This window comes from Macaca fascicularis, chromosome 5 (assembly GCF_037993035.2).
Source record: "Macaca fascicularis isolate 582-1 chromosome 5, T2T-MFA8v1.1".
Classification (NCBI taxonomy): Eukaryota; Metazoa; Chordata; class Mammalia; order Primates; family Cercopithecidae; genus Macaca; species Macaca fascicularis.
Window position 1 is genome coordinate 189,978,767 of NC_088379.1, and position 18,387 is coordinate 189,997,153.

The 18,387-nt window shown below is 47.8% G+C and overlaps 2 protein-coding genes across 17 annotated transcripts in view; one reads left to right on the plus strand and one right to left on the minus strand.

Moving 5' to 3' along the window:
* Window positions 1-13,773, minus strand: part of CFAP97 (cilia and flagella associated protein 97) — a 48,001-nt gene extending 34,228 nt beyond the window's left edge. For 2 of the 8 annotated variants that reach the window (XM_045391910.3, XM_005556414.5), the window contains exon 1: window positions 10,979-11,075. The gene's annotated coding sequence lies outside the window, so the exon portion shown is untranslated. Of the gene's footprint in view, window positions 1-9,743; window positions 9,865-10,763; window positions 11,076-13,667 lie in introns of those variants that run through there. The other 6 variants (XM_074040866.1, XM_005556413.5, XM_065545751.2 and 3 more) reach the window with 5 other exon arrangements.
* A 3,229-nt stretch (window positions 13,774-17,002) lies between these two features.
* SNX25 (sorting nexin 25) overlaps window positions 17,003-18,387 on the plus strand; it is a 138,255-nt gene continuing 136,870 nt past the window's right edge. For all 9 annotated transcript variants that reach the window (XR_012435279.1, XR_012435280.1, XM_045391913.2 and 6 more), the window contains exon 1: window positions 17,003-17,673. Coding sequence is in view for 7 of the 9 variants with exons in the window: in XM_045391913.2 (XP_045247848.2) it covers window positions 17,248-17,673 (426 nt within the window). In the remaining 2 variants the exon portion in view is untranslated. The remainder of the gene's footprint in view (window positions 17,674-18,387) is intronic.

The window sequence follows — 18,387 nt, forward strand, 5'->3', positions numbered from 1 at the left end:
TGAAACCCCGTCTCTACTAAAAAATACAAAAAACTAGCCGGGCGAGGTGGCGGGCGTTTGTAGTCCCAGCTACTCGGGAGGCTGAGACAGGAGAATGGCGTGAACCCGGGAGGTGGAGCTTGTAGTGAGCTGAGATCAGCCACTACACTCCAACCTGGGTGACAGAGCGAGACTCCGTCTCAAAAAAAAAAAAAAAAAATTCTGAATCAGTAACGTCACTTCTGAAAGTTTATCCTAAAGATATTATACTAAAAAGAAAAAAGATGCCCTGCACAGTGGTTCACAACCATAATCCCAGCACTTTGGGAGGCCAAAGCGGGCAGATCATCTGAGGTCAGGGGTTTGAGACCAGCCTGGCCAACATGGTGAAACCCCATCTCTACTAAAAACACACAAAATTAGCCAGGTATGGTGGCATGCGCCTGTAATCCCAGCTACTCAGAAGGCTGAGGCAAGTGAATTGCTTGAACCCGGGAGGCAGAGTTTGCAGTGAGCCGAGATTGTGCCAGTGCACTCTAGCCTGGGTGACAGAGAGAGACTCTCTCTCAAAAAACCAAAACCAAACCAAAACAAAACTTTATTAGGAGGCCAGCCACAGCGGCTCACGTCTGTAATCCCAGCACTTTGGGAAGCTGAGGTGGGAGGATCACTTGAGCCCAGAGTTCAAGACCAGCCTGGGCAACAAAGGGAGACTCTTTAGAAGTCGGGAGTGGTGGCTCATGCCTGTAATCCCAGCACTTTGAAAAGCCAAGGCGGGTGGATCACCTGAGTTCAGGAGTTCGAGACCAGCCTGGCCAACATGTGAAATCCCATCTCTACTAAAAATACAAAAATTAGCTGGGCGTGGTGGTGGGTGCCTGTAATCCCAGCTACCCAGGAGGCTGAGGCAGGAGAACTGCTGAAACCCAGGAGACAGAGGCTGCAGTGAGCTGAGATCGCACCACTGAACTCCAGCCTGGGCGACAGAGAGAGACTCCATCTCATAAATAAATAAATAGACAAATAAAGGGAATTCTAGCATTACTTGTAACACTGAAAAGCTTCTATCTATAAATATTACTGTTAACATAATCACTTAGATCAGGAGTCAGCAAAGTACCTGTCCACAAGCCAGATCTTGTCTGCCGTCTGTTTTTGTAAATAACATTTTACTGGAACACATCCCCACTCACGGGCACAGGTATTGTCTCTCCCAGCTTTCACACTACGACTGCCGAGCTGAGTAGTTGTGACTGAGACCCTATGGCCCACAGAGACTAAAATACTTACCATCTGATCCCTTACTGAAAAGTTTGTAGGCCGGGCGTGGTGGCTCACGCCTGTGATCCCAACACTTGGGGAGGCCGAGGCGGGTGGATCACCTGAGGTCAGGAGTTCAAGACCAGCCTGGCCCACATGGTGAAACTCCTTCTTTACTAAAAATACAAAAATTAGCCAGGCGTGGTGGTGCATCCTAGCTACTAGGGAGGCTGAGGCAGGAGGATCACTTGAACATGGGAGGCAGAAGTTGCAGGGAGCTGAGATCACGCCATTGCACTCCAGCCTGGGTGACAAGAGCAAGACTCCATCTCAAAAAAAAGAAAAGTTTGTAGATCCCTGGTTGATTTTATTTAAATTTTTTGAAGAAACAGGTCCTCACTCCATCGCCCAGGCTGGAGTGCAGTGACAGGATTCTAGCTCACTGCAGTCTCCAACTCCTGGGCTTAGGTGATCCTCCCACCTCAGCCTCCAGAGTAGCCGGGACTACAGGCGCACACCACTGTGCCCAGCTTGTAGACCCTTGATTTAGATGATGTATGAACATGAAAAATACAGAATACAAAACTTTTCTATACTGAATAATATAATTTACAGTTAAAGCAAAAGTAAAGGGGAGGAGGCCATAAATTAAGAATTGACCTGTTAAAAGAAAAATGACACACAATCCCATTATAGTGCCATTACTGTTACCATAATAGTGTTTGTGTAATAAATTAGGCAGATAAGTGATGTGTGGGAGTCTGCTCAGTGGTTGAAATGAATGAATGGAGTCAGACACACCCAGACTCAAAATATGATTCTGCTACTTCCCAGTTGTGTGATCCTGGGCATGTACACAGGATGTTCACCACAGCACAGCATCCACTACTGTTTGCAATAGCAATGCAAGAGAAACAACTTCACTGTCTATTAAGAGGAAAATGAATAAACAAATTGTGTAAGCACATATCTGCCAAAAAGGATACACTGAGATCTAAAAAAATAACATTGAATAAAAAAGCAGAATTTAAAAAGCCAACGAGGCTGGCACCATGGCTCACGCCTGTAATCTCAGCACTTAGGGAGGCCAAGGTGGGAGGATTGCTTGAGCCCAGAGCCCAGGAGTTCCAGACCACATAATGAGCCCTCGTCACTACAAAAAATTAAAAAATAAAAATTAGCTGGGCATAGTGGTGTGCCTGTAGTCCCAGCTACTGAGGAGGCTGAGGTGGGAGGATCACTTGTGCCCAGGAGGTTGATAATGCAATGAGTCATGATTAACCACTGCACTCCAGTCTGGGCTACAGGGCAAGACTCTGTCTCAAAATAAATAAATAAGCAAGCAAGCAATGATACAATTACATAAAACTTAAAACATATACAAAACAATGCTATGTTCTTCATAAGCACAAACATACAAGCCAAGTTATAGAACATGGATTGGAAAGACATACATTAAACATGAGTATAACCCACGAGGGGAGGGGAGAGGAGTAGTGTGGTCAGGGGAAGGAGAAATAGAAAAACTTGGATAGAGGCCAGCGATCATGGATCATCACAAACATAAAGACTGTGGCTGATCATAATCTAATTTTGCCCACTTGAATGTAAAAAGAAAAACAAACTAAAATAGCCACTGAATGGTGAATCGGTCTTATAACACTGTCATTAAACTCCCAAAAATGTCACCTTTTTTTGTAAGATAATTCACCTTTGAAAACAAAATGTCAAGGAGTGGAATAAAAAGAATTGTGGATACCCCACAGTGTAATGGTGAGCATTCTGGACTCTAAAAAGAACTGAGGTTTTATTGTTTTTTCCTTTCTTACTGTGTTGTGTGGTTAAGAAAAGAATATCTTTGCAATTAAAATTTTTAAATTAAGTTTCTTCAAATTTCAAAAGTAAATGGTTTAACAGCATAGCCTAGAGTAATATCTTATACACTATGGGTCACAATCCAGTGTAAAATCAATTAAGTAGCTCATGTCAATCATTAAACTGACAAAGAAGTAGAATAGAGTGTAATCATCAAGAGTGCATTACAGGCCGGGCACAGTGGCTCATGCCTGCAATCCCAGCACTTTGCGAGGCCGAGGCGGGCAGATCATTTGAGGCAGGAGTTCAAGACCAGCCTGGCCAACATGATGAAACCCTGTCTTTACCAAAAATATAAAAAATTAGCTGGGTGTGGTCACACACGCCTATAATCCCAGCTACTCGGGAGGCTGAGGCAGGAGAACCACTTGAACCCGGCAGGTGGAGGTTGCAGTGAGCTGAGATTGTGCTTGCAGCCTGGTAGACAGAGGGGGAGAATCCATCTCAAAAGAAAAAAAAAAAAAGAGTGCATTACATATTATAAGAATAAGTTTCATGAAACTGTTGTTTCTATTACTTATATGCATGGTGTGCACTAGGCCTTGATGTAAAACTAGCTTCACATTCCCGAGAGTCACAGGCAAGGGTTTGAAATGCCACTCATCTATGGAGATAAAAAGCTTTCATCAAAAAGTAATGTACTACGATACATATAAGATGGAATGAAAGTTTAAACTTTGGGTGGTACTAGACAGTGTCAAGTGGCATAGGTAATATGACAGTGTCTAGGGAAACTCAGCTAATAGATTAAGGCCTCACTAAAATAAATCAGGAGCCAGAGTTGAAGAAATGTAGTTTAAGGCCAAGAACAGTGGGTCCTGCCTGTAATCCCAGCATTTTGGGAAGTTGAGGGGAGTGGATAACTTGAGGTCAGGAGTTCAAAACCAGCCTGGCCAACGTGGTGAAACCCCATCTCTACAAAAATACAAAGATGAGCCGGGTGTGATGGCAGGTGCCTGTAATCCCAGCCACTCAGGAAGCTGAGGCAGGAGAATCGCTTGAATCCGGGAGGCAGAGGTTGCAGTGAGCTGCTATTTTGCCACTGTACTCCAGCCTGGGCAATTGAGCGAGACTCCCTCTTAATTGAAAAAAAAAAAAAAAAAAAAAAAAAAGACATATAGTTTAAATTACAAATATAAAAAATAAACATTTTCTTGAAATTTGAAGAAACCAAAATCAGAAAATTAGCTATAAGAGATGGATGATTACACTGTCTGAAGAAATGAAGAGATCTTAAACATAACAAAAGAGCACTTTTACTAACTCACAATCAAGTAATAAGTTTCAATTAATTCTTGGCCCAGAATTAATATTACACATATTTATATAAACTTATTAACAGCCACGTGACTATTACACTGAATGTCTCTGCTGGATTTTACTGGCAAATATATTAATAGGAAAGTTGTTTTTTAATTTAATTTTTTTTTTTTGAGACAGAGTCTTGCTCTGTCGCCCAGGCTGGAGCGCAGTGGTGCACAATCTCGGCTCACTGCAACCTCTGACTCCCTGGTTCAAGTGATTCTCCTGCCTCAGCCTCCCGAGTAGCTGGGATTACAGGCGCCGCCACCACACCCAGCTAATTTTTGTATTTTTAGTAGATACGGGGTTTCACCGTGTTAGCCAGGATGGTCTTGATCTTGATCTCTTGATCTCGGGATCCACCCGCATGGCCTCCCAAAGGGCTGGGATTACAGGTGTGAGCCACCGCGAAAAGTTGAAATTTTCCTAAAAGTCCACTTAACGTCCAAATCATTCCAACTCCCATCCCTTAGAAAATTTTAAATCAAAAGCTAGAAATGATTAAGCTTAGTGAGGAAGGTATGTTGAAAGTCCAGGAGACGGGCCAAAAGCAGGCCTCCTGCACCAGTTAGCCAAGTTGTGAAAGCAAAGAAAAAATTCTTGAAGGAAATTAAGACTGCTACTCCAGCGAACACAGGAATAAGAAAGCGAAACAGCCTTACTGCTGATATGGAGAAAGTCCGAATGGTCTGGACACACCAAGTCAGCCACCACGTTCCCCTAAGCCAAAGCCTAGTCCAAAGCAAGGCCCTCACTCGCTTAAGTCTATGAAGGCCGAGAGAGGTAAAGACGATATAGAAATCTCAGGCTACCAGAGGCTGTCTCAAGAGGTTTAAGAAAAGAAGGCTGCTCAGCCGGGTGTGGTGGCTCATGCCTATAAACCCAACACTTTGGGAGGCTGAAGTGGGCAGATCACTTGAGGTCAGGAGTTCAAGACCAGCCTGGCCAACACGGTGAAACCCCATCTCTACTAAAAATACAAATACTGGCCAGGCGTGGTGGTGGGAGCCTGAAGTCCCAGCTACTCGGGAGACTGAGGCATGAGAATCCTTTGATCTGGGAAGGCAGAAGCTGCAGTGAACCAAGATTGCATCACTGCACTCCAGCCTGGGTGACACAGACTCTGTCTTAAAAAAAAAAAAAATAAGGAAGGAAGGAAGGAAAAGAAGTCTTCTCTATAACATAAAAGTACAAGGCAAGCCAGGCATGGTGGCTCACGCCTGTAATCCCAGCATTTTGGGAGGCTGAGACGGGCAGATCACCTGAGGTCAGGAGTTCGAGACCAGCCTGACCAAAATGGTGAAACCCTGTCTCTACTAAAAATACAAAATTAGTCGGGTGTGGTGGCACATGCCTGTAATCCCAGCTACTCGGGAGGCTGAGGCAGGAGAATCGCTTGAAGGCAGGAGGCGGAGGTTGCAGTGAGCCGAGATTGCATCATTGCACTCCAGCCTGGGCAACAAGAGCGAAAACTCTGTCTCAAACAAACAAACAAACAAACAAACAAAAAACAGTACAAGGTAAAACAGCAAGTGCTGATGGAGAAGCTGCAGAAGATCTAGCTAAGAGAATTGCTGAATGTGGCTACAATAAACATCAGATTTCCAGTGTAGATGAAACAGTCTTCTATTGGAAAAGGATGCTAACCATCTAGGATTTTCATAGCTAGAGGAAGAAGTCAATGCCTGGTCTCAACACTTCAAAGAACAGGCTGACGGAGCTGGTGACTTTAAAATGAAGCCCGTGCTCATTTACCATTTCATAAATATTAGGGCCCTTAGGCTGGGTACAGTGGCTCCCGCTTGTCATTCCAGCACTTTGGGAGGCTGAGATGGGTGGATCACTTGAGGCCAGGAGATGGAGACCAGCCTGAGCAACATGGCGAAACCCCGTCTCTACAAAAAATAGAAAAATTAGGCAGGCGTAGTGGCATGTACCTGTAATCCCAGCTACTTGGGAAGCTGAGGCTGGAGAATAGGTTGAACCCAGGAGGCAGGTTGCAGTGAGCTGAGATCGGGCCACTGCACTACAGCCTGGGTGACAGAGCAAGATTCCGTCTCAAAAAAAAAAAATCTGGGTACGGTGCCTCACACCTATAATCCAAGCACTTTCAGAGGCCAAGGCAGGCAGATCACCTGAGGTCAGGAGTTCGAGACCAGCCTGGCCAATATGGTGAAACCCCCATCTCTACAAAAAATAACAAAAATTAGCCGGGCTAATTTTTATATTAATAGTCTCAGCTACTTGGGAGGCTGAGGCACGAGAACCACTTGAAACCAGGAGGCAGAGGTTGCAGTGAGCCAAGATTGTGGCAGTGCACTTTAGCCTGGGCGAGGTAGCAAGACTCTGTCAAAAAAAAAAAAAAAAAAAGAAAAAGAAAAAATCTTAAGGGCCCTAAGATTTATGCTAAATCTACTCTGCCTGTGGTCTATATATAACACAAAAAGCCAAAAAGCCCAAATCACAGCACACCTATTTACAGCCATAATTCACTGAATGTTTTAAGCTCACTGTTGAGATCGACTGCTCAGACAAAAAAATTCAAAATATTACTGCTCATTGATAATGTACCTGGTCACCCAATAGCTCTAATGAAGATGTGCAAGATTAACGTTGTTTTCACGCCTGCTAACAACATCCATGCTGCAGCCCATGGATCAAGGAGTAAGTCAACTTTCAAGTCTTACTTTTCAAGAAATGTATTTTGTAAGGCTGTATTGGTTATAAATACTAATTCCTCTGATGGATCTGAGCAAAATAAATTGAAAACTTTCCCCATTAAGAACACTTATGATTCAGAGGAGGTCAAAATATCAATATCAACAAGAGTTTGGAAGAAGCTGATTCTAACCCTTATGGATAACTTTAAGGGATTCAAGACTTAAGTGGAGGAAGGAACTGCAGCTGTGGTAGAAATGGCAAGGGAACTAGAATTAGAAGTGGAGCCTGGTATTTTGGAGGGCTGAGGCAGGAGGACCAGTTGAGCCCAGAAGTTTTATATCAGCCTGGACAACACAGTGAGATCCCATTTCTTAAAAGAAAAAACTAAACTACAAAATTAGCTGGGCACGGTGGCTCACACCTATAATCCCAGCACTTTGGGAGGCTGTGGCAGGCAAATGACTTGACGACAGTAGTTCGAGACCAGCCTGGTCAACACGGTGAAACTCCGTCTCTACTAAAAATTAGCTAGGTGTGGTGGCACATGCCTGTAATCCCAGCTACTTTTGGGAGGCTGAGGCATGGGAATCACTTGAACCTGGGAGGTAGAGGTTGCAGCAGTGAACCGAGCTCGTGTCACTGCACTCCAGCCTGGGTGACAGTGACATTCTGTCTCAAAAAAAAAAAAAAAAAAAAGCTGGGTGTGGTGGCACGTGTCTGTAGAGGCTGAGGCAGGAGGATCACTTGGGCTGGGGAGGTTGAGGCTATAATGACCTGTGATCATGCCAATGCACTGCAGCCTGGGTGACAGAACAAGACCCTGTCTCAAAAAAGAAAAAATAAGCAGTGCCTCAAGATGTAACTGAATTGCTGCAATCTCATAATAAAACTTGAACAGATGAGGACTTGCTTCTTATGGATGAGCAAAGAAAGTTTCTTGAGATGGAATTTACTCCTGGCGAAGAAGCTGTGAACATTGTTGAAATGACAACAAATGATTTAGAATACTCAGCATACTTAGCTAATAAAGCAACGGCAGGGTTTGAGAAGACTGACCTCGTTTTAAAAGTTCTACTGTGAGGCTGGGTGCTGTGGCTCACGCCTGTAATCCCAGCACTTTGGGAGGCCGAGGTGGGTGGATCACTTGAGGTCCGGAGTTCGAGACCAGTCTCACCAACATGGTGAAACCTCATCTCTACTACAAATACATAAAAAATTAGCCGGGCGTGGTGGTCCATGTCTGTAATTCTAGCTACTTGGGAGGCTGAGGCAGGAGGACTGCTTGAACCCGGGAAGCAGAGGTTGCAGTGAGCCCAGATCCCACCTCTGCACTCCAGCCCAGGTGACAGAGCAAGACTCCGTCTCAAAAAAAAAAGAAAAGTTCTACTGTGGATCAAATGCTGTCAAGCAGCATTACAAACTACAGAAATCTTTTGTGAAAAGAAGTCAATGAAGCAAAGTTAATTATTGTCTTATTTTCAGAAATTGCCACAGCCATCCCAACCTTCAGCACTCAGCACCCTGGTCAGTCAGCCGCCATCAACAGTGAGGCAAGACCCCCCACCAGCAAAAAAAATTACAACTCCCTGAAGGGTCAGATGATTGACAGCCATTTTTTAGCCATAAATTATTTTTTAGATAAGGTATGTACATTTCTTAAGCATAATACCATTATACCCTGAACAGACCACAGTCTAGTGTAAACATAACTTTTATATGCACTGGGAAACCAAACAATTCATGCGACTTGCTTTACTGCGAGATTTAATTTATTGTGGTGGTCTGCAACCAACTAAAATATCTCCAAGGTATGCCTTTATTTACTCCCATGGTTTAAACCCCTAGAAATCTAATCCTCCACCTGGTTTTAAGATCTCTTCATGTCACATCTCCATGGTTTATCATCTTTTAAACACTGTATAGAAACTTTCTGGCCTATCCACTTGTTTTCTAGAAAAGCCCTGTGTCATTGTGAAAATTAACATAAAATAAAATACATATGCCTTTTCCCCTGTCTGGTAAGTTTAACTTCTGGAGCCCCAGCTGCAGGAAAAAGCTTTTTGTTTTTCCCTCCCCCGTCCCCTACACTTGTCTCCTTGCCAGACTGGGGAGCTCCTCGTCACTTCCTCATCTTTGTATCCCCAGTACCCGATGGAAACCTGACGAATTTAGTCATTCAAAGACTGTTTATCCTGCAAAGGAGTTTGGAGTTAGGAGATTTAAGATTGAGCCGTGCTCTTTGCTACCCACAAGGGCAGAAAAATCGCCTTGTATGTGTATGGCTGGGCGTGGTGGCTTATGTTATAGGCTCATACCTGTAACTTTGGGAGGCCCAGGCAGGCAGACCACTTGAGCCCAGGAGTTTGAGACCAGACTGGCCAACATGGCCAAACCCCACCTCTACAAAAAATACAAAAATTAGCCGGGCATTGTAGCTCTCGCCTGTTGTCCCAGCTACTCCAGAGGCTGAGGTGGAAGAATCGCTGGAACCTGGGAACTGAGGCTGCAGTGAGCCGAGATCCGGCCACTGCACTCCAGCCTAGGCAACAGAGTGAGATCCTATCTCAAAAAAAAAAAAAAAAAAAAAAAAAAAAAATCACCGTGTTTCAGCCTAGTTTCCTTGATAGTTTGCTGTCCTCTTCCCCCACCCCTCCAGATACACACACCAGAACTATGCCTTTATCTGCATCTATGGTAAGGTCATACAAGTCCCCAAGAGCTGGAAGCCGGCTGCCTCCCTAAATGGCCACAGTTCACGCGCCATGGTGCGTAGTCCGGTGCCTGTGAGACTTTTCAGGTTTAAATTTTGGTTAATAACATCCAACAGCGTTATTGTAAAGATTTAAACACTCATGTGACTTAATTTACAGGAAAATTTACCCAACAATCCCATCCACTAAGCAATTCTTTTGATAACATTTACTACGAAGTGATTTAATTTACCACAGAGAATAAATAAGAAAAATGACTTAATAAAGTAGTTAAGACTCTCTTTACAACAGACTAGGAAAGGGTAAAATTAAAGGATAGTTCATCAGCCCATAACAACCCTCTGGTGCTCAATCAAGACAGAGCTTTGCCAGGAGGGGCGTGGCTCACGCCTGTAATCACGGCACTTTGGGAGGCCGAGACAGGAGGATGGCTTGAGCCCAGGACTTGGGAGGCTGCAGTGAGACATGATCGTGCACTCCACCCTGAGGCACAGAGCAAGGCCTTGTCTCAAAAAATAAAAATAGAGACAGAGGCAAGTTTTCACCAAAGCTGCCTGGGAGTCACTGGACACGCCCCACTTGCCAGGTCCTACAGTCAGCAGTAACCCGACTAGCGCTTTCACCGAACATCAGGAAAATACACAGAAAAGCACCGGACACTTTTTAAACTGTCATCTTGTTACTGTGACATTTCTGTAGTTAAATAGTACAATAGGCCTCCAACAAGATACCCAATTGGGTACATGAAAATCCCGGCCCAAATTAAACACCTGTTTCCAGGAACTCTGGGCTCTTGTCCACACCCCCTACCGTCCCCGGAAGGCAAATGGTCCCTCGGGCCTCGTGGGATAGGTTCGAGTACTGAGAGGTAGGAGGCAGTCGTCAGGGCCCTGCATGTGGTCGCGGCCCAATCTCAATTTAGGGATGATCCCGACCCTCAACGCCACCCGGAACGCGTGAGAGGGCGGGACCCACCGTTCTCGCCGGGGAACGGGGTGCGGCGGCGCCGGGACCCGCCGCCACGGGCGCCTCTGTCGTGGGGGCGCGGCCTCCCACCGCCCGCGCAGGCTTCGTTAAACCCACCCCGAGTACTCGCCGCCGCCTGGGCTCCGGAGCGGGGAAACGGATTCGAACGGAAAGGAGCGTGACCCCGCGAGCAGGGAGGCAGGAGCCGCTCGCGCGCCCCTCACCTGAGAGCCGCGGCCGCCACAGCCCCACGCGCGGCGCTGGCGTACTCCCGCGACCCTGAACGGGCTCCCGGCGCCGCGCGCCCGCGCTTCCGGAGGCGGAGAGAGCGGAAAGGGAAAGGAGGGGCGGCGCGGGGCCCGGCGCTTCGGGAGAGGCGGGGGCGCACGCCTGGCCTCGCGCGGCCCTCCCGGCGGGCGTCACAGAGCGCGGCGGGCAGGCGGCCAGGCCGGGGCTCCACGCGGGCGGAGCTGGAGGCCGGGCCAGGGACGCGCACACGAGAAGAGCCGCGGAAGAAGGCGGTCCAGCCCGCGTGGTTGCCAGGGCGCCCTAGAGGCATTACTGCTGCTCCCGGCTGCCTAGGGCGACGCGGGTAGGCCCCGTTGTTATCGTGAGTTAATACGGAAAGCTGCCTTGATTATCTTGTAATTCTCTACCAAAACAAGAATAAAAAAGGACGGCGGCTGTGTGTTTGTGATATTTTCTATCAGCAAAGTTCAGTTCATACCACTAGTTCGTTCTATGGACCAGAGGCTGGTAGCAGAATGGAAAGACCTTTGCCGAGGGGTCCACGAGGTGGGTAGTTAAAACAATCTAAGGTAAAAATGATCTCTGCAGAATATATTGAATGCAATAACTTCTCGTTGAACTCTCAGGTATGGTAGGATGATGGCACCCCAAAAATGTGTACCTCCTAATCCCCACATCACGTGAATATGTCACCTTATGTAGCAGACAGGACTTAGCTGATGTGATTAAGGATCAAAATGGGAAGATTAACTTGGATTATCCAGTGGACCCAACGGAATCACAAAGGTCCTTATAAGAGGGAGACAAGAAGTTCAAAGTCAGTAGTGGGAGCTGTGAGCACAGAAGCTAGAGGTTGGAGTGATGTCAGAAAGAGGTAATGAGCCAAGGAGTGCAGGTAGGAGCTGCAAAAGGAGGAAACGGATTCTCTCCTGAAACCTTCGGAAGGAACCCGAGCCCACAAATTTTGATTTTAGACTTAAGACCTTCAGCACTGTAAGACGATACACTTGTGTTGTTTTAACTACTAAATGTGTAGTAATTTGTTATAGCAGCAATGGTACCCAATCCAGTAGGTACTCAATAAATATTGTTCATACCCTAAGTGCAAAGAAGGGTAGGAAATATGGGTCTTACCCTGTCCCGGGGAGTTCCAGTAAAGATTGTCTGTTTTGGTCCTTCACAATGCATTTTGTACTTGTTGGTCTTAATTACCAAAAGTATAATCAATTCTCTTTTTGTTGCCTAAAAGAAACCATTGGTTGGGCGTGGTGGCTCACGCCTGTAATCCCAGCACTTTGGGAGGCTGAAGCGGGTGGGCCACCTGAGAGGGGTTCAAGACCAGCCTGAATAATATGGTGAAACCCCGTCTCTACTAAAAATACAAAAATTAGCTGGGCGTGGTGGTGTGAGCCTGTAGTCCCAGCTACTCAGGAGGCTGAGACAGGAGAATTGCTTGAACTCAGGAGGTGGAGGCTGCAGGGAGCCAAGATTGTGCCACTGCACTCCAGCCTAGGCAACAGAGTAAGAACGTGTCTTAAAAAAAAAAAAAAAGCATTTCACTTTTTTTTAAGTGCTTAATAAAACTACGTTGGCACCACTTTCCAGGGATAGTTGTTAAACTGTGGTCGGCCGGCACGGTGGCTCACACTTATAATCCCCTGTACTTTGAGAGGCCAAGGTGGGCAGATCACCTGAGGTCAGGAATTCCAGACCAGCCTGGCCAACATGGTGAAACCCTGTCTCTACTAAAAATACAAAAATTAGCCAGGTGTGGTGGTGCACATCTGTAATCCCAGCTACTCGGGAGGCTGACACACAAGAATCACTTGAACCCGGGAGGCAGAGGTTGCAGTGAGCTGAGATCGCACCATTGCACTCCAGCCTGGGCAACAGAGCGAGCCCCTCTCTAAATAAATAAACAAACTGTGATCAAAAGTTTATCTTACAAAGGACTTGAGTAGATATTTCTCCAAAGAAAATATACCAATGGCCAATAAGCACATTGAAAGATACTCAACACCATTAATTAGGGAAATGCAAGTCAAAAACACAATGAGATACCAGGTCACAGCCACCAGGATGGCTTTAGTCAAAAAAAAAAAAAAAAAAAAAACCAGAAAATAAGGATTGGCAAGAATGTGGAAAGATTGAAACCCTTATGCATGCTTGTGGGAATGTAGAATACTCAGCCACTGTGGAAAATGGTATGGCATGTTCTAAAAAACTTGAACATAGAATTATATGACCCAGCAATTTCTTTCTGGACATATACTAAAAATAAGTGAAAGCAGGGTCTCAAACAGATACTTCTGCACCCATGTTCATAGCAGTATAGCCAAAAGGTGGCAAAAAAACTCAAGTGTTTGTTCATCAACAGACAGATGAAGGAGAATGTAGTAGATACATAAAATGGAATATTATTCAGCCCATGAACTGTGTGCCTCCGGTCCACGTTACAACATTAAGATGTGCTGCAGGACAGATAGAATGAGATGTATGCTGGGCGTGGTGGCTCTCTCCTGTAATCCCAGCACTTTGGGAGGCCGAGGTGGACGGATCACCTGAGGTTGGGGGATTGAGACCAGTTTGACCAACATGCAGAAACCCCATCTCTACTAAAAATACAAAAAATTAGCCAGGCATGGTGGTGCATGCCTGTAATACCAGCTACTTGGGAGGTTGAAGTAGGAGCTCCTCTTGAACCCGGGAGGCGGAGGTTGCGGTGAGCCAAGATTACACCATTGCATTCCAGCGACGAGAGCGAAACTGTCTCAAAAAAAAAAAAAAAAGGAAGATGTATTAATGTTCTCCAGAGAGACAGAACCAAAAGGATATAGATAGATATATGAGAAGGAATGTATTGGAGAAATTGGCTTACGTGATTATGGAGGCTGAGAACTCTGATGATACATACACCCTTCGCCAGCTGGAGAGCCTGGAAAAGCTGGTAGTATGGCTCAGTTCAACTCTGAAGGCCTCAGAACCAGGGAACCGGATGGCATAACTCTGAGGCGGTAGGCCTGAGAACACAGGAGGCTGCTAGTGTAACCTGGAGTCTCAACGCCAGAAAGCCTGGAGTTCTGCTGTCCAGGGATGGGAGAAGAGTGTATCCCAGCTCCAGGGCACAGAGGAAACCACCTTTTTGTTCTTTCTGGGCCACAGCTGATTGGATGGTTGCCCACATCAAGGGTGGATCTTCCCCACTCAGTCCACTAACCCAGGGGCAATCTTCTTGGGAAACACCCTCATAGACACACCCAGAAATAATCCTTTGTTAGTTTTCCAGGTAATCCCAATCAAGTTGACACCTAAAATTAACCATTGTCACACTTATCTTACCTCACTTCTCAATGTTCCTCAAACCACACAGGGTGGAGGCTGGACTACCATTTGTTAAACAAATGTCAAAGTGTCAATGCTGATTTAACCGCAATACATTTCTCCAAAAAATATATACAAATGTGCTGTGAGGAAGTTTTCTGACCCCAGGCTTACATTTATTAATATCTGCATTACTCCTGGGTATAACATATGTGGGTGTATTGGAAAGATCAGGGTCTTAAGAGTTACAGGCCTGGCCTGTCAATAAGTTTCAGACCAGTTGGTTCAAGTTATAATCACTTAGCATTTGTTAGGAGGCTAAGTTGCTGCTATTCTCACAAAGCTACAAAACTATCCACTTTTTTTTTTTTTTTGGAGACAGTGTCCTGCTCTTTTCCCCAGGCTGACGTGCTGGCGCCATCTGGGCTTACTGCAATTTGTATCTCAGGTTCAAGTGATTCTCCTGCCTCAGCCTCCTAAGTAGCTGGGATTACAGGCGCACGCCATCACGCATGGCTAATTTTTGTATTTTTAGTACAGACGGGGTTTTGCCATGTTGATCAGGCTGGTCTCAAACTCCTGACCTCAGGTAATCCAGCCACCTCGGCCTCCCAAAGTGCTGGGATTACAGGCATGAGCCACCATGCCAGGCCCAAAACTATCCACTTTTAAGCATAGAATACAGATCAGGATCAATAAATTAAATTTTTTTTTTTTTTCTGTAATATGAGATGACTAACTCACAGAATTCTTAGGAAGCATCATGGCATAGTGATTCAATGCACAAGCTCTGAAGCTAGACCACATGGAGTAATAACTAAATCCTAGTTCTGTTATTTATTAGCTTTGTGATGTTGAGCATGTTATCTTACCTCCTGTGCTTCAGTTCCCCACTGTGTAGATGGAGATATCTGTTGGGGTTGTTATGAAGATTAAATGAAGTATGTTTGGTCCTTAGAATAGTATCTGGCACACAGTAAGTGCTGTTAGTTACTATTATGATGAGCTAGCGCTAAAATTGAAAAATTAATTTAAATTTATCATAAAGCCTTCAGAATACAGTCCTCGGCATGTAAATGATCAAAAAACATAGATTTGGTTGTTGGTGATAACAAGCCACTATGCTTTATTTGAATAATTTGGGTTTGTAGGGTACACTTTGAGGGGCTCCAGTTGGCTGAAAATTAACTATTTTAGAGGCAAAAGGGCTTCTTCAAAATTAATTATACTGCTTTATTTATTTTATTTTACTTTTTTGAGACGAAGTCTCACTCTGTTGCCCAAGCTGGAGTGCAATGGCACGATGTCAGCTCACTGCAACCTCCACCTCCCAGGTTCAAGTTTCACTATGTTGGCCAGGTAGTCTTGAACTCCTAACCTCGTGATCTGCCCGCCTCAGCCTCCTAAAGTGCTGGGATTACAGGCGTGAGCCACCGCGCCTGCCCCTATTTTCTTAAAAAAGAAGTAAAGGAAGCTGGTAACTTCTTTTGATCATCACCTTGGCATGGCAAAGTCACATCTAGCATGAGGCACTCTTCATTTCTGACTTAGAAGGTTTAAGAAAGAATGAAGTGAGGCCGGGCGCTGTGGTTTATGCTTGTAATCCCAGCACTTTCGGAGGCTGACGCGGGCGGATCACGAGGTCAGGAGATCGAGACCATCCTGGCCAACATGGTGAAACCCTGTCTCTACTGAAAATACAAAAATTAGCTGGGTGTGGTGGTGGACGCCTGTAGTCCCAGCTACTCGGGAGGCTGAGCCAGGAGAATGACTTGAACCCGGGAGGTGGAGATTGTAGTGAGCAGAGATCGCCCCACTGCACTCCAGCCTGGGCAACAGAGACTCCGTCTCAAAAAAAGAAAAGAAAAAAGAAAGAATGAAATGCCCATGAATACCAATTAATACTAAAAGTAAAAGCTACATCTGCTACTTTATTAGTCTTAGCAGTAATTGCCAGTGTTTAAGTAGCATATTGGCATCTAATTAGCAAGCGTTACCTGTATATTACTGGCTGGGACTATGACAGAAGAAAAGGCAAATATATACTCTAAAAATTATTTGGACCACGTTCTTTTGCGTGGCTGATAGCATTTGTGCTGAATAGTTGGGGGGAAAAAAGAAACAGAATTGGAACCAAAGTGATGATGGGCAGCTGCCTGCACCCTGTTACACCAGCAGACTTCTGTGGACCTTTCCATAGCTAGGAATTGCAGGCTTCACTTACTCCACCGCACGTGTCTGATGCCTTGCTTAAGGCGGCAGGGTGGGAAAGGGAAGGTCTTTAGAAACTGTGACAGGCAGGCTTGGGAACAGCTGCCTATTTAAATAGCGAGTGAAGACCAGGCGGAAATGTTGGAGGCTGCAAGCAAAGAGAAGAGGTTACTGCCGGTGATGAGCGGAGAGGGAGAATTACGGGATCACCTGAGCTGGGGAATTACCAGCGCCGCTGACACCTGCAGCAAAATTTTCCACGAACAGACGGCATCCTGTGGAGGCGGAGGGGAGCGTGGGAAAGAGCGGTGTGCGCCGCGCTGGGTCGCGCCCCCTCCCCGTGGGGCCCCGTCCCGGACCCCGCCCCCGCGCTGTGGGTGGGCGCCTCCTGGCTGTCACTCAGCTGCCGCGGTGGCTCCCGGCCCCGCCCGACACGCACTTCAGGGCGGCCCCGCCCCGCCCGCGTCAGGCTGGCCAGGCTTCAGTCACAACACGGTGGGGCTCCCTGGCTGCGCCCGGCCCGGCAGCTACGGGCCCAGCGCCTGGTAGCGGCGCTGAGGGGTCGCCGAGAGGGGCCCGGCGGCGTCTGCGGGGGCCGCTCCCTCGGTGGACCGCGGGCGAGGCATGAGCGCGGGCTCCCCCTGCCTCCGGAGCGCCGGCGGGGGACCGCGGGGCAGGAGATGTGCCTGTCCTTAGCGGCCCAGGAAGCAGCATGCACCCCGATGCGACCGACAGTGGCGGCGCTGGCCTCAGCCCCGCGCGGGCCGCAGGCGCCGGCGGCCGTCCTGCCCCGGGCTTCAGGCACGAGCGGCGGCCGGAGTCCCCGGGGGACGCGGAGGCAGCAGCGGCGGCGCCGGGGGGCCCGGGCGGCCGGAGCTGGTGGGGGCCCGTGGCGGTGGCCGCACTCGCCGCCGTGGCCCTCTCCTTCCTGGGGCCCGGCGGCGGGGAGGCTGCAGGGGCCGCGGGGCTGAGCTCCGTCCTGCTCAGGCTCAGCCTGTACCTGAGCTGCGCTGCGGCCGCCTTCCTGCTGGGGACCCTGTTCGCCCTAGTCTGCCGGAGCCCGCGCGCCCCGCCGCCCGACTTCGCCGCCGCCTGGAGCCGGCTGGCCGCGACCTCAGCCGCCCGCCGCCCGCCGTGGGTAAGTACCCGACTCCTGGCCACCTGGCTCCGCCGGCGCTTCCCGCTTCCGGTGCCAGCGCCCGAGCCCCGGGGGGCCGCGGCGTGCCCTTCTCGAAGCGGGAAGCCCGGAGCCGTGGGGCTGGGCTGCGGCCCCAGCACCCCGCGTGCGGCGGGCTCCGGGCTCGCGCTCCGCGGTGCTGGAGGAGATACGCGTTATTTACTAGGCTCTGTGGTCACTCGACAACCATCCTCAGTCACAGCCCTGACGGTCTCCCCGGACCTTCGGCGTCGCTTGCCGTGGGAGGGTAAGAAGGCAATCACGGCGTTCGCTCCGCGCAGGCTCTGCGCGCGGTCCTGGCCATCCACTTGGTTCTTCTGGCCGTTCTCGGTGGGAGGCAACTTTATGACCGTTTGCTGATGAGGAAAGTTGCTTCGGTCACTGGCCCCGCACCTCACCCCTCAAGCCCGCGTACGCTTCCCACCACCCCATCCTGCCTTCCACCATGCTGATAAGTATTGGAGTAGTGCAGTCCCCGGCGGCTTCTGTGATTTGGAAGGGGGATGCCAGAAATCACTGGTTTGCACCGAAAAGAAAGCCATCCTCAGCGTGCTGTGGGACATTAGGGCTGGGGCTAGGGAATGTAGGAAAGCACAGCATTTTAAATGAGCGCTTCTCATCCTCAGTTGCCAAACCCACTGTCCTATCTTTCTTTCACATTCCTTCTCATAAGCC